Source organism: Phocoena sinus, chromosome 7 (genome assembly GCF_008692025.1).
Source record: "Phocoena sinus isolate mPhoSin1 chromosome 7, mPhoSin1.pri, whole genome shotgun sequence".
Taxonomy (NCBI): Eukaryota; Metazoa; Chordata; class Mammalia; order Artiodactyla; family Phocoenidae; genus Phocoena; species Phocoena sinus.
The window spans coordinates 39727548-39743116 of record NC_045769.1 but is presented as its reverse complement, the minus strand read 5'-3'; the positions used below and the strand labels follow the sequence as shown (position 1 = coordinate 39743116).

General features: G+C 38.9%; 1 protein-coding gene across 1 annotated transcript in view; it reads right to left on the bottom strand.

Annotated features, from left to right (window-relative positions):
* The window catches only part of DNAH7 (dynein axonemal heavy chain 7), a 306947-nt gene that overhangs the window by 8570 nt on the left and 282808 nt on the right, over nucleotides 1-15569 (bottom strand). The window contains 4 exon segments of the mRNA XM_032637818.1: nucleotides 4214-4391; nucleotides 5824-5976; nucleotides 8597-8827; nucleotides 13824-13961. Coding sequence (XP_032493709.1) covers nucleotides 4214-4391; nucleotides 5824-5976; nucleotides 8597-8827; nucleotides 13824-13961 — 700 coding nt within the window.

The window sequence follows — 15569 nt, the reverse complement described above, 5'->3', positions numbered from 1 at the left end:
CACCCGAAGCTAACACATTGTTAATCAACTATACTCCAATATGAAATAAAAATTTTTTTAAAAGAGTAGCTTTTCCCATGATGTTTAATTTAACATTAGGTAAATGAGGTTGACTTCTTTATGAGCCCCAGAACCAGGCACATCCTGAAGTTTGTATGAGGAGACAGACTGTGGACTGGTAGAGGTGAGAAAGAAACTGTGCTTCTAGCCCCAGTTGTTCTCAGGTCGGATCTGTGTTCCTTCCCTTAGGGTCCCGTGAGAAATTGTTCCTTGGGGAAAATTCCATTGCTCCAAATCATTCCATGGAATCTCCTTTTCTTTCTGGTAATTTGCTAAGCACGAAGGAAAAAGCTAGAATGACAAAAAGGCTAAGCTGTGGATATCTGTATTTGGAGGAAAATGTTTGTGTGTGTGTGTATAAAATTAATAAAATTCATGATTTAGTGAATCTCTATCAGCTACTGTAAATCAAACCTGGGCTGATTCTTTGGTATTCAGTAAACTGGTTTATTTAACTGATGGCTACTCTTTACTAGGGATCTTGGAACACTAAATGGTCTTTATTGATCTTTAAATAAGTTGTGCTTTATACCTGCTCCACTGTTTTCAAGATAATTTTGGATTTTAATAAATTTGGATCTTTAATAAGAGCAGTTGTGGGTTAAATTAGTAAATCAGTGTAAACGGAAATACCAACTACCTTGTACATCTGAGTTTATATATAACAATTGGAAATTCAAGAGTTTAATCTTAGATATTAACTAGTTTATAAACTTCAGGTAATGCTTTTTTAACTTCTCTATCTTTTAACTGAGTTCAAAAACAAAACTTTGATTGGCAGCATATACTACTCAGACTTCAATTCAAATGCCATCTTCTGCCTTTTATCATAATGATATGAGGAAAATTGAGGGAAAAAAATTATTCCATCTGATTTAAATACTTAAGAATCAGCCACAGCTCTTCAAGAAAACTTTCCTTGGGCTTCCCTGGTGGCGCAGTGGTTGAGAGTCTGACTGCTGATGCAGGGGACACGGGTTCGTGCCCCGGTCCGGGAAGATCCCACATGCCGCGGAGTGGCTGGGCCCGTGAGCCATGGCCGCTGAGCCTGCACGTCCGGAGCCTGTGCTCCGCAACGGGAGAGGCCACAACAGTGAGAGGCCCGCGTACCGCACACACACACAAAAAAAAAAAAAAAAAAAAAAGGAAGGAAATGAAATAATTACAGAGTGTGATTAATGTTTTGAAGTTAATAAGCAAAGTTGTAAGAGAGGCTAACAAGGTGGAGTGAGGGCTTCAACAGATAGCCCTCACTTTTCAATTATTTGTAAAGCAAATAATTGCTTTACAATGTTGTATTAGTTTTCTGCTGCACAGCGAAGTGAATCAGCTATACACATACACATATCTCCTCCCTCTTGGACTTCCCTCCCCCGCCCCCATCCCACCCATCTAGGCCATCACAGAGCCCTGAGCTGAGCTCCCTGTGCTATACAGCTGGTTCCCACTAGCTATCTATTTTACACATGGTAGTATATTTATGTCAAACCATAAGGAAGTGCTTTCTGATGAACTATAACATATGCTCAGACCTGAAGTCTGAGGAGTGCCCACCATGCTAAGTCTGCTTAGGAATAGTACTACAAAGATCCCAAAGAGAAAAGAGCTTGAGGTGATCTAGGAATTGTGAGAAGGTCCAGTGTGCCCTGTGTGGGGTGGCACAGGATGGGCTCCAGAGGTGGACAGTGGCTAGAATGTGCCTGGCCTCATAGTCATGGTAAGGGGTTTAGAGTTTATTCTAGCTACAAAGGGAAAATGTCATTATTAACTTACTTAGTCCTCTGAATTTCAATGGGGGCTTAGTGGTGACATGATCTGTTTACATTTTTTAAAAACTTCTGTGGCTTCTGTAGAAATGAAGGATTATAAGAGTGTAACACTTGTAGGAAGATAAGAGGCTAGAGCAAAAGTCTGGATAAAGATGGAGGTGGCAGGGCTTCCCTGGTGGTGCAGTGGTTGAGAGTCCGCCTGCCAATGCAGGGGACGCAGGTTCGTGCCCCGGTCCGGGAAGATCCCACATGCCGCGGAGCGGCTGGGCCCATGAGCCATGCCTGCTGAGCCTGCACATCCGGAGCCTGTGTGCCGCAACGGGAGAGGCCACAGCAGTGAGAGGCCCGCATACCACCAAAAAAAAAAAAAAAAATGGAGGTGGCAGGAGCATTGTAGATGAGCAACTGCATGTGATGTGAGTATGTGAGGGAGCAGAAGAACGAAGAATCCATGGGTTTCTGGCTGGACAGTGGTGCCATTTGTCGCAATTCATTATAAGTTTTACATATCCAGGAGAAAGCAGAAGTGGAGATGTCAGGCAGGCAGTTGGATACAGAGGTCTGGATTTTAGAGGAAAGATTTACACTGGACATTCAAATCTGGAAGATAAAATCCAGGAGGTAATATTTAAAGACACAAAAAGTATGAGGTCACTTGGGGAGAGGATGCAGTTAGAAAAGATAAATGCAATTGGGGTCCTTGGGAAATCCAACATTTAGAGGAGGAATAGCTAGCAAAAAGCATGAATGTATCCAGTAAGAAAGGGAAAATCAGGAGAGGGTGATGACTTAGAAACAAAATGAGAAGAATGTCTCTAGAAAGAAGAAGTTGTCAACTGGTAAAGACTGCTAAGAGGTTAAGATGAAGACAGAAGAGAATTCATGGGATTTGTCAACATGGAAGTCATTAGTAATTCTGAAGAGCATCAGTTGACTGGAGACGATGAAAGGTAGACAGGAAAGAGGGAGTGAGAAGCTGGAGACGGCACGAGAATTGTGCTGCAAAGGGGAGCAGAGATTATGGGACAGTAGCTGAGGGGATACGGATATTTAGACAAGTGGCATTTGTTGATTTGTTGTAAGATGAGAGATTCTGGTTGCGTGCTGGTAGGAATTATCCAGTAGTGAGGGAGATAACTGCTGATTCTAGAAACAGGGGGTACAACTGAAGGATAAAAACCCTTGGCAGGAGGAAAAAAATGAGATCTGGACTATCCAGTGGATCTGAACTACCAGAGGGTGCAGCAGTCAACAGGTTTCTGGATTTGGTTGTGCTAAAAGCCCTATTCTGATGGCTGCTTATTTTTTCAATGAAGGATGAGGTGAGATGCGGGGGCAAAGGGCAGGACAAAGAAGGCATACGTGGTTGCTTTGAAAGTGGGAAAGCAACTCTTCCAGGGAACAGTGGTAGGACCGCTTCATAGTGTTATGACCCTCCTTGAGATTTCTGACAGTCAAGGTAAAGTAAAACCAGCCAGCACGGTAATAGGATTATCACACGCTGTTGTGATGACACATCTACTTGTTAGTATCTTCCACCAGAGTACAGATTAGTTGAGGCTCAAGATCCTGTCTACGGTATTCACTGTTGATATTCCCCAGTGTCTAACAGAGCGAGCCAGTGAATTCACCATTCAGTGGTGAATAAGGAAGCAGGATTACCTTTGACACATTAGTAAAAGCAGGGCACATTAATGGTCATTTAGAAATTGTCATTTAAAGACAACACCATTTTGGTATAATTAGGAATCGATAGTATTTTTAAAATAATACTTTTGAAAGGTAGTGGCCCCTTCCATTAAATTTGAAATAAAACATTAGGGTGGCCACTGAGTATTAAAAAGACAAATGATTAAGAAAATAAATTTGCTCACAATGTTTCAATCACAGAACATATGCTCATATTAGCTATTAACTGTATTAAGTTTTGGAAGGACGTATATAACAGGAAAGAACGCATATCTTAGGAGTCTGCAAAGGTGTGCTCTTCGAGGGACCAAGAGATCCTTCTTTTTAATGTTGTGCTCCCCTAATTCCCCAAGGTCACCATAAGACTGTGGTTGATTATCCCATGTATTGTTAATTTGATGATTCCTTTCTACCTAACTTTTTTAAGAAATAACTTCAAAATTACACAGTTTTGTAAAACGAAAACAATGCAAGGGACACCTACTCCTTCCTCAGATCAATTTCATCCCCATTTATTTTCTTATTCTTGCTCTCTCTTGCTCACTCTGTCTCTTCACAAATTTGTTTTTCCTTAACCATCTGAGGGTAAGTTACATACATGATGATTAAATTTTTAACAGCTGGGTAAGAGCAAGAAAGTTACACTTTTGTTCAGTGTTGAAATATAAGCCAACTCATTCCATCGCTGCACTTACCATCTTCCGGAGCATGCTTGTATTCTTTGTCTTCCATCACTTCATAGTCAAACCCAAGAAGATCAATAGGGATGGTGTATTTCCTGGCATAGTTCTGCTGGGCACCAGTCAGGAAGGCTTGTGTGAAGAAGAAGCCAGAAAGCCAGAACACTGGAGGAGGGCCAACCTCGTACCATTGCTGTGGTGTCAAAGCACAAGTGTCCTGACAACAGGGTCTTTCAACTTTGAATGCGACATGGCTTAGTACAATTTGCCACAAACACTCCGCCTATTATCTTCTAGGTAAACTAATAAATAAGCTAACACTTTGAGGAATAAAAAGTCATACTATCCAAGTTTGAAAAATAGGCAGCATATTCAGCATTCGTTCTGACTTCAATTTCGTACCCATTGCACCAGCTCATGCAATGATATGAATCATAATGTGTGTGAATGCAGATACAAATGTATGTTTTATACATGCCCAGTGATTCCTTCAGAAAAGCTCCATGCAATAGTGAGTTTCTAATATACATTATTGCACGCTACATCACGTTGTTTAATTGAATAAAAGAAGATCTCCCTACAAGGTCTGGTCAGACGATAATGTTTCTTTCACTTTTTTTCCTCTCTGGTTGTTAGTACCCGGTAGAATATTCCTTTTGAAGTCTTCCCTTCTACTTCACCAAAATACAGTGAATCTAACATATGAAGACATAATATTGTACAAGGAACTTCCAGAAGATACAGGGTAGTGAGAGCTTAAGATCTTTATAAATATCAAGATATCTGGATATTCCGTTCATATCATATATTATAACAAGTAGTTGAGTTACTGACTCTAATAGTAAATTATAGAAGTCAGTCTGAAGAAGTGAATTTGAAGAACTTTCCCCTATAAGAATCCAAGGTAGAGTCTTCACTTTTCAAGAACAATCTTAATCCTTCAGTACCAAGTCTAGTATCAAAGAAGCCCTATATTATGGAAGGGGTGTTTTGTCATTTTATCCCCGGAGAAATCTCCTCACAGGCAATTTTTGATGTATTATGTATACCTAGGAAATTAATCAATACTTCTGAGAAATATAGTTGTTAATAATAACATAGTTAAGCACCAATATTGCCAGATAATTAGGAGGCAGGCTTCTGCCCACTCTACATTTCCAAAACAATTAGCCTTTGAGGTTATTACTGACTTGGGCTGAAATAGCAATCTAGTGATTTCATGACCTGGAGGGGTGCTGGACAAGGAAGAAATAATTCTCCTTACTAGTAGCTTGTCTGGCTTTCTAAGATGCTGTGCTGTAGGAATCTCTTTTAAAACTAAATATTTAATGGAAATATCAACATAGCCAGTCCTTTTCCCTCTTCAAATGTCCTTGGCTTGAATGTCTAACTTCACTGAACACAAACACCTGCTCCTAAAGAAGCTTTCCGAGGTTCTACTTCCAATGTTAGTATTTTGACAATTCCATGTAACAGTTCCGCAAATTATATGCAATATTGGGTAGTGGTCATTTGTGCCTAGGATGCACAGAAAAACTAGAGAGTCATACTTATTACGTTAGGCAACCTGATGAAGAAAATGAAATCAGAAGAAACTTAATATATGAGCATTTGGATGAACTCACCTGCAAAAACTTTAGTCTTGCAAGGAAGTCATTCACATAGCTCCCAAGTGGTTTGAGGCTTGGGTATGATTTACCCATCCACATTCCTGGAATTTTGACATTCAGAATGCTGCTAACCACTTCCTCAAGATCTGTAGACATCACTACAAGCCCCTGAAACGCATTTAACCATTGTTTAACACAACTGTATTCTAGGTTATGAATAATTTTATAATTGTATTTGTTTACAATTATGATTAGTTGAGTCATATAGCAAAAAAAGAAAAAAGATACTTTCTTTTGCTCACAAGTTGTGGAGTCTTTGAATTATTCCTTAGAAAAATATTAACAATTGTAATCTAATCAAACTTTAGTGGAAAATTTCTTTTCTTGAAATATAATTGACATACAACATTAGTTTTAGATGTATGACATAATGATTCAATATTTGTATATACTGTGAAGTGATCATCACAGTAAGTCTAGTTAACACCCATCACCATACATAGTTACGGCATTTTGTGTGTGTGATGAGAACTTTTAAGATCTACTCTCTCAGCAACTTTCAAATGTGCAATACACCATTATTAACTATAGTCACCAAGCTGTACATTATATCTCCATGACTTATTTATTTTGTAATTGAAACCTTTTGACCCCCTTTACCCATTTTTTTCCACCCTGGAAGATCTCAACACTTGGCTTCTCACTAGCTATTAAATCGCAGCCTAACTTTGACTTAGTTTACTTGTCCATTAAATGGACAACTAATATATCTCTGTCCTGCTTTCTTAAAAGGATAGTGATAAATATAAGATGAGGAAAATGATACAAAGTGCCTTGAAAGGTTAAGAAATCCTGGATTGCAACTATGAAGTCTAACTGATCTTATCCCATTTTGAAATGTAAAATAGATCATTTCATTTCATTGCTTAAAACCCTCTGAAGGCTTCCCTTTACCTTTACACTTTAGAATAAAATTGAAGATCCTAAGAGATGGTAACACTTTGAGGCCCTTGAAAATTTTATTTGATCCTGCAATTGGGCCAGTTGCCATCATCATTTCTGTTTTCTTCATAACTGACAATATAATTCCAACTAACATATGGAAAAGATTTTAGAGAAAATTTAATGGATTAAACATCCACATTTCATTTGCCTCCTTCCCCAAACCCTGAAACAACAGTAAAGGAATTTATTTGTTAGAAGCACAAGCCTAGGGACTTCCCTGGCAGTCCAGTGGTTAAGATTCTGCACTTCCACTGCAGGGGGCGCGGGTTCGATCCCTGGTCAGGGAACTAAGATCCTGCATGCCACACGGCGTGGCTAAAAAAAAAAAAGCCTCCAAGTGCAGGAAAAATAGGAAAAGGCAAGGCAATATTTGGAGCTACAAAGCATGTGGACTGTTGGTAGTTGACTTAGTAGTCAGGAGAAACTGGCAGACGGGAAAGTTAAGAATCGACTAGATATACACTAGGATACTCAAAGTATCAATATTTGGAACTGATGGCCCTAGCTGAAAGGGAGGAGAGGAGGGTGGTGCTAAATGAAGATTGTTGAAATCTGGCTTAAAAAATAGATTCCTGGGTCTTCTCCCACAAAACTGTACCTTATTCACCTTGAATGAAACCTGGAAAGGAAAATGAAGACATCCCTACAGTGGAGGGGATGCCAGGCTCAGGTGGGTTCAGAATTCCCATACTGAAATCAGGAATTAAGTGAATTCATGTGTATTGGTTGCTGAGCTCCCTGAGGCCTGTTTCCCCTTTTATCTCCCAGAATGCGGAAAGCCAGGCCTTCATCTTCCAGGAAGGATACAGGGAGGACCAGGTTAAGGAGAAACACAAGACACTGAATATTTCTTAGCCAAACAGCCCAGCCAGATTATACCACAGCCAGCCGGGCAGACTCCTCTCTCCATGATAACTCATATCCAACCACTCTTCTCCACCTCCACTGCTACAAGAAACCAACTCAGCGGGACTACTGCAATCACATAATTGGGTTCTGCCTGTGCTCTTGTTTCCCTACAATCCTTTCTGCAGTGGTCAGAGCAAACTTTAAAAATATAAAATAGATCATTTCATGTCATCACTTAAAGCCCTCTGAAGGCCTCCCTTTACCTTTAAACTTTAGGATAATATTGAAGACCCTAACCTTGGCCGAGAAGGCCATCACGAAGCCCACGCCTTCCTCTCTCTGTCCTACCATTTCCCTCGTGCTCTCTACTCTAGACAAGCCAGCCTTCCCTACCATGCTCCTGGACCACGCCAAGCTGGTTTTCTCAGGGCCTTCGTGCTGGCTGGACCCTCTGCCCAAACGTTCCATGGCTTGTCCCTCCCATCAGGCCTCTCTCTTCAGAGCAGCCTGACCCCAAATGACTGAGTTTCCCACCCATCATTCTCTACATCCTTGTCCCATTTTATTTTTTTCCACTGAACTTACCAATGACTGAAAAAAATAAATTTATTTGTTCATTTTTTAATCGTTTGTCTCCCTAAGAAGTAAGCTCTATGAGAGCAGAAGCTTTGTCTTACTCCTTAACATTTTATGCCTTCTTAGCATATGTTCCATCCAACAAATGATTGCTATATGTACCACATCCTGTACTCATTTACACATTTATTAACTGTCAGCCCCAGAATTCGATACATTTTTTAAGGGTGGGGATTTTTTTTTCCATCTCCGGAACCAAGAACAGTGCTTTCACAGAATCTGTGCCCAATAAATATTTGCTGAGTAAATGAATGATATGTTTATTTCAATGATTTGTCCTTGCTGTACTTCCCCTTACCTTGATTGCTTTCTGGATGTTAATACATGATTCTCTTATGATCTGCAGCAACTTATTGAACCGTCCCATCTCTTGGACAAGCACCGTGTTCATGCTCTGAGTGTAAGTGGTTGGGTATCTCCTCATTGCAGACTCAACATTGAAGTTGTTTGGAAGTTTACCCAAGATGTCCCCAGCGACCTCATGTACTACTTCATCCGATGATTTTGCACCAGACTCTGCTGAACGAGACTGGAAAGAATCCAAACTACGAATCAGAAATCCTCATAAAAAAAAAAAGAAATCCTCATAAAAGTCTAAGAATTGCTGGATAGGAAAACTCCTAAAGTAAACTTTATAAGAATGAGTACTATTGATACTTTGCTATTTTGACTATGATTCTTCTCCCCACGAGATTTATTGAAGTGATGATAACAGGCATGGGAATGGAGTTTCGGGAGAAAAGCAATTGTTAGAAGGTAGATGTACAATGTTCAGAGGCAAAAGAAGGTCTGGAGGAGGCAAACAAGCTGCACATTGTGCTGCCCGGGGTCAGGGGAAGAGCAGATGGTACAGACAGAGGGAGAAAAAGCGTTCATGTTGGGGGGGGGGTGGTCAAGTGATGACGGGCATCAAAGCCCAGGAGGACGAAATCTGATTTTTGCTTTCGCCACAAAATATATTTGGTAATAACTCTGGTGCCTAGTGGTTGCCAAAAGCAGAGATAGAGTTTTTTTTCCTTGAACCAAGAGGACAAAGAAAATAAGCTCATCTCCTCTAAGCAGTTGGAAGAGTTATGGCGATAAGGCAGACTTTAGGGATTCACAATGGAAGCAAGGAAGGGGAATTTCATTTCAATTTTTATTTTTTATGTTTATAGTGACACCATGCAAATGAATCTATATTTTCTGGGAAAACCCTTTGAATCCTCAGAATAAATGAATGTGTGTGTATGTGTGTTGAGAGAGAACAAGCACTATTAGAAGATAAATGAATACATCTCATACTTTTCCAGTCCGTGGAAACTGTGTTTAGTCTTATTTCAGATTTTATATTTTCTAGTGTCTATATTAGCTCTATTCTATAAATATTGACTGTTACTTCTACTTAAGTTTCTAGTGAGATTTTTAATGCTACCTAACACATTCCTATGAAGTTGTACAATAAAAAAATTAAATGTTGGTAAGTGTTAATTACATGCTAGCAAAAAAGGGCATATGCCAATATAGTAATCTTTTATCATGATCCCAAAACATTAGGTTTACAACTAAGTATATAAAACAAATTACAGAGAACAAAGAAGGTAATGAACATTTGGCCAAAACCAGTGAAATATCTATTTCCATTGCATTTAAAGAATCATACGCTGATTTCTATTTGTATTTTGATGTGCATACAATATACTATAAACTCAACCATTCCTATTTTCTAACAAGAGCTGTGCCTCCACCAAAAAACCCCGAAAAAAAAAAAAAGAATCTTAGCCCTATAGCCCTTCAAAAATGTAAGAAAAATAATTTAGTAACACAAACATTTCTATACCTATTCCTCACACACCAAAATCACACAATTGGGGGGGGGGTTTGTTTTAAAAGTAATACCTAACTGATATTGAGAATTAAGAGCAAAAGAGTGTTATTTATTTGTAATTATATAACTTAGCTTTTTTCCTTTTTACCACTTTCCCTTAGAGTTTTCACAAACACCGTTTGAAATCTAATGGTCGTTGCCCTTTTATTAAACAAATAAAGATAAGTGGGATCCATTTTCAAGGAGACATCATGGAATTTAGCCTTCCCATTTCTAGTTTCACAATATTTTAGGTTGAAACAATTTTCTTATTCAAAAGAGAGTCTGGCACACTATAAAACTCTTAGAGGAAAACACAGGCAGAACACTCTGTGACATAAATCACAGCAAGATCCTTTTTGACCCACCTCCTAGAGAAATGGAAATAAAAACAAAAATAAATAAATGGGACCTAATGAAACATAAAAGCTTTTGCACAGCAAAGGAAACCATAAACAAGACGAAAAGACAACCCTCAGAATGGGAGAAAAGATTTGCAAATGAAGCAACTGACAAAGGATTCATCTCCAAAATTTACAAGCAGTCCATGCAGCTCAATAACCAAAAAACAAACAACCCAATCCAAAAATGGGCAGAAAACCTAAACAGACATTTCTCCCAGGAAGATATACATATAAAACAGAAACTAACACACCACTGTAAAGCAATTATACTGCAATAAAGATGTTAAAAAAAAAAGAAGATATACAGGTTGGCAACAAACACATGAAAGGATGCTCAACATCACTAATCATTTGAGAAATGCAAATAAAAACTACAGCGAAGTATCACCTCACACCAGTCAGAATGGCCATCATCAAAAAATCTACAAACAATAAATGCTGGAGAGGGTGTGGAGAAAAGGTCATATACCCTGAGAAAACCATAATTCAAAAAGAGTCATGTACCACAATGTTCACTGCATCTCTATTTACAATAGCCAGGACATGGAAGCAACCTAAGTGTCCATCAACAGATGAATGGATAAAGATGTGGCACATATATATAATGGAATATTACTCAGCCATAAAAAGAAACGAAATTGAGATATTTGTAGTGAGGTGGATGGACCTAGAGTCTGTCATACAGAGTGAAGTAAGTCAGAAAGAGAAAAGCAAATACCATATGCTAACACATATATACAAAATCTAAAAAAAAAAAAGAAAAATGGTTCTGAAGAACCTAGGGGCAGGAAAGGAATAAAGATGCAGACACAGAGAATGGACCTGGGCTTCCCTGGTGGCGCAGTGGTTGAGAGTCCGCCTGCTGGTGCAGGGGACACGGGTTCGTGCCCCGGTCCGGGAAGATCCCACACAGCCCATGAGCCATGGCTGCTGAGGCCCGCGTACCATAAAAAAAAAAAAAAGGATAATGGACCTGAGGACACAGGGAGGGGGAAGGGTAAGCTGGGACAAAGTGAGAGAGTGGCATGGACATATATACACTACCAAATGTAAAATAGATAGCTAGTGGGAAGCAGCCACATAGCACAGGGAGATCGTCTCGGTGCTTTGTGACCACCTACAGGGGTGGGATAGGGAGGGTGAGAGGGAGACACAAGAGGGAGGAGGTATGGGGATATATGTATACGTATAGCTGATTCACTTTGTTATAAAGCAGAAACTAACACACCATTGTAAAGCAATTATACTCCAATAAAGATGTTTTCTTTTTTTTTTTTAAAAAAAGAGAGTCTGGCAGTTAAGCATAAGCAAAAGAGCTCTGCAGAAGTAACATTCTCAGCTCCAATACTGGCTCCTGTCATTTCAAAAGATATTTTGGTTAAATACACAAGATAAAGGTCTTGTCATTGTGACCTTGCTCTCCGACCTGCAGTTCTGGTCTATCTCATTGCCTCTGAATTGTGGTTAATCCCGATGTAGAATCACTGAACTCCTGCTTACCCATTACTATAACTGTACTTGCCAATCTGAGTTGGAGGATATTGAAAGAGGTTGTTTAATTACATACTGAGAAGATACCCCAAGTGTATTTAAACTTATTTGCTTGGCTCTGAGTCATTTTCTGTTGGACTGAGCCCACTGCTTCATGTGGCACAGCCCATCAGGTTTAAATAAAACCAAAAGACACTATAAATCTCTTGCTGTCAGATGGTTGTGTACTACAGGCACTGTTGTTCCTAACAATCTACTTACTCATGTCTGTGTATATGCTTTCATGCTCAGGCAACAACTGATTTTAATGGTATTAACGTGTAAAATGGACATAAAAAATAATCTTTGTCCTTTCTGCCTTACGAGTAAATGTCATCTTACAGTAGACCAGAGCTAGAAGTTCCATGAACTCTTCCATCAGTGACAGCACACCATTTCATGCTCCTAATCTGGTTCTTTTAGCTTCCCGCCCCCAACTCCCAACCCAGCATCTCTGGTTATCTGCCTTCTAGGTCCTATCCCATGTTTAGAATCTAGAAAGAATATCACATAGTGGTTCAGAACACAAATTCTGGAGCCAAACTAGTGGGAGTCAGACTGCTTGGCTTTGAGGGCTGGCTTGAAATTGTACTAGCTGACCTTGAGTAAATGACTTAATCTTTCTGTGTCTGAGTGTTTTAGCTGTAAAATGGGCATAATTAGCACCCTCACTTCATAGGACTGTCGTAAGCATCACACTGTTATACATAAAGCATTCAGAACAGTGCTCCCATACAGTAACCACTGTCAAATTATTAACTATTATTAGTATTAATCTGAGATTCCATAAAAATAAAAAAGACCAGCTCGAAATCAGTTTGGGGGATAATTTGCTTGACTGAATAAACATCCTGAACTTACTAAAATTTCATTCAATCACTAAGGGAACTCACCGTTTGGACTAATTTGCTTTCAAAAATAAAAAACAAAAAAACAAAAAAACAAGCATATCTTCTAATGGGAGAACAATACAAGGGAAGGTCTCTAAATAGACAAGCAAGATTAAATATCTTTCATTCAAATGTACTGACTCGTGCCCAGGGCATGCTGAAATCTGGTGCCTTGGAAGGTCATTCTCCGACATGCGCTTACATTTATGCTCTCACCAGTGGAGCCGCATGTCTAAGAGTCAAAGGTTCTCCTAAACCTTTTAATTTATTTTGTACTGACTATTATATTCCTTAAATATTATGTAATCTGATAAAATATTGATGTGAAAGAAACTATTTCTATGTAAACTAGGTTAAATGTTCTAGAATATTTGATAAAGATAAGTCATTTAAAAATGTTGAATTAGTAAGAGAGAAAATAAAATAGGCAGAATTCTAGATGGATTCTGGCATTAAACTGCTTCCAGGTATCTTTGAAATTCTTCTTCCACTTTAAAGGAAGTAAAAAAGGATAATGTATTAGGGCATGATTTAAGCAAGAAAGGCAAAATGGAACTCATAGCAGCAGAATGATATCAAAGAATACTCAAAGAATATTATTCAAAGAACTCTTGGAAGCAGAATGATACTCAAAGATTCTTCCCAAATCAAAAGACTGATGAAAACAAAACCCACACATTCATTTACTTTATGTTTAAACCCATTTTTAAGTTACGTATTTTTTTTCTCTTCCTTAAAGTGGTTCTCCACTTGAAGAGATGGAATTCTGTGCCTGGGCCTCTACCGTGTTGTCTCATGCTGCTTGGGGAGCATCCTTTCCAGCCTCAGAAGCCAGTTCCTGCACAGATCACACACCTGCGTGAGAAGAATGTTATCAAACAGCAGTTGAGTTTCTGACTGATCTTTAGTGATATCTGCATTGGCATTCATCCCAAAGATTTCCGGAGCTGGGGTCAGCGGCAGTGTCTTTGTGTATTCGATGTAGCTTTTGTGCTGCAAAGATGAGTAACAAGGAATCAGGAGGTTAGAAATCAGGAAATCAGGTTAGAATTACAGAAATCTAATTATCCTGTAGAGCTTGCTCACTGAAAAGAGATAATTTTTAATACTCAAGTTACTGAGTGGATGAGCCTGTGAGCCTGGACACTGAATGCTTTCATTTTCTTTCAACCTGGGCCAAAGTGTTAAAAAAAAAAAAGAGAAAAAAATGTCCCATTCAACTGGAATGGATCTGAAAATGGAGAGAGGAATATCCTGGCTGCTTCATTTAGAAATTCTTCCAGAGAAATCTTTCTGTGTTGCATTTGCTGATGACTGTTCTTAGTTTATCACAATATTTTTTTTTCCGCTTTAGTCTGATTTTTCTGTTTACTCTTATTGTGATAAATCCACGTAATTCAGAAAAGTGAAAATCATCTGAGATTTTATCATGAGATAACCACCATTAATATGGTAAATCTTTTTATATATATGCAGACATGTTTTATATTTTATTTATGTGAATTTCTATCAAAATTCCATACTTTTCCTGATGCTCATATAATCATATGCGAACATTCATATATTGGGTTGGCCAAAAAGTCTGTTCATAAGACATTACAGAAAAATCCGAACGAACTTTTTGGCCAGCCCAATACATGTACGGTAGCGGGGAGACTGGTCACTGGTGGTTTTTCGACATGGGTCATGTTACATAACCTGACTTCATCTTTGGCCATCTTCTCACTTACCAAATCATCACTGGAGATCTTGTTACCATGACTCCCTGTGTTGACTTGCCCCACCCAGTCAGTGACCTGGGCTCTGGGACTGATTTTTCTCTTCATCTCTATTAGTGTCTGCCCTCAGCTAGAATCCATCCTAGTGGATGATGGGGTCATGGTTATGTGCCTCCGTTGCCTGTGGCTGTGTTTTTAACTTTCAATATGTGCCCTTTTGACTTCTGGGAATAAAATGAGAACCAATTTAATTCTGCTGGCAGTCCCTAGAAGTCTACTGTGTGATAATCTGAAGGCAGATACCACATCTTCTACTAGACAGGACTGGAAAAAGTAGCAGAAGAGAACCTTGGTCTTGTGAAGCAGGTGTGATACTCTGTCCCTTTCTACCTGTGGGATCTTGGGCAAGTCATTTAACTTTAGTGAACTTACTTTCTCACTTGTAAAAGGGAAAGAAAGAATAATAACTCAAATGTTAATTAGATGCTCCAGTGGGATAATTACATGTAACTGCTTTGTAAATAAGCATGATCTAAATGTTAACTATTATCGTTAATACGATTTTGTAACCCCTTCTCATGTGTATTTCCATTTTAATTGGGGACCATGCCTTTTTTCCCAAAGCACTGAATTCACAATAATAGGATTTCAGGTCACTGAGGAAGCCATTCTTGGGTGAGGAACATTTCTGATAGTCTTCACATTACAGCAAATAGGAAACCACTAACTCCATCTTTGCATGGGATTTGCTCTGTCCCTATAGGACCGAAGAAAGTACACACAATGGTTAAAAAACAAGGCTTCTTTTTTTAAAAAAAAATCACCTTTTTCTATGTCAGAGGAATTCCACATTTTACTGCTTTTAGTTTTCTTGAAGAGCATA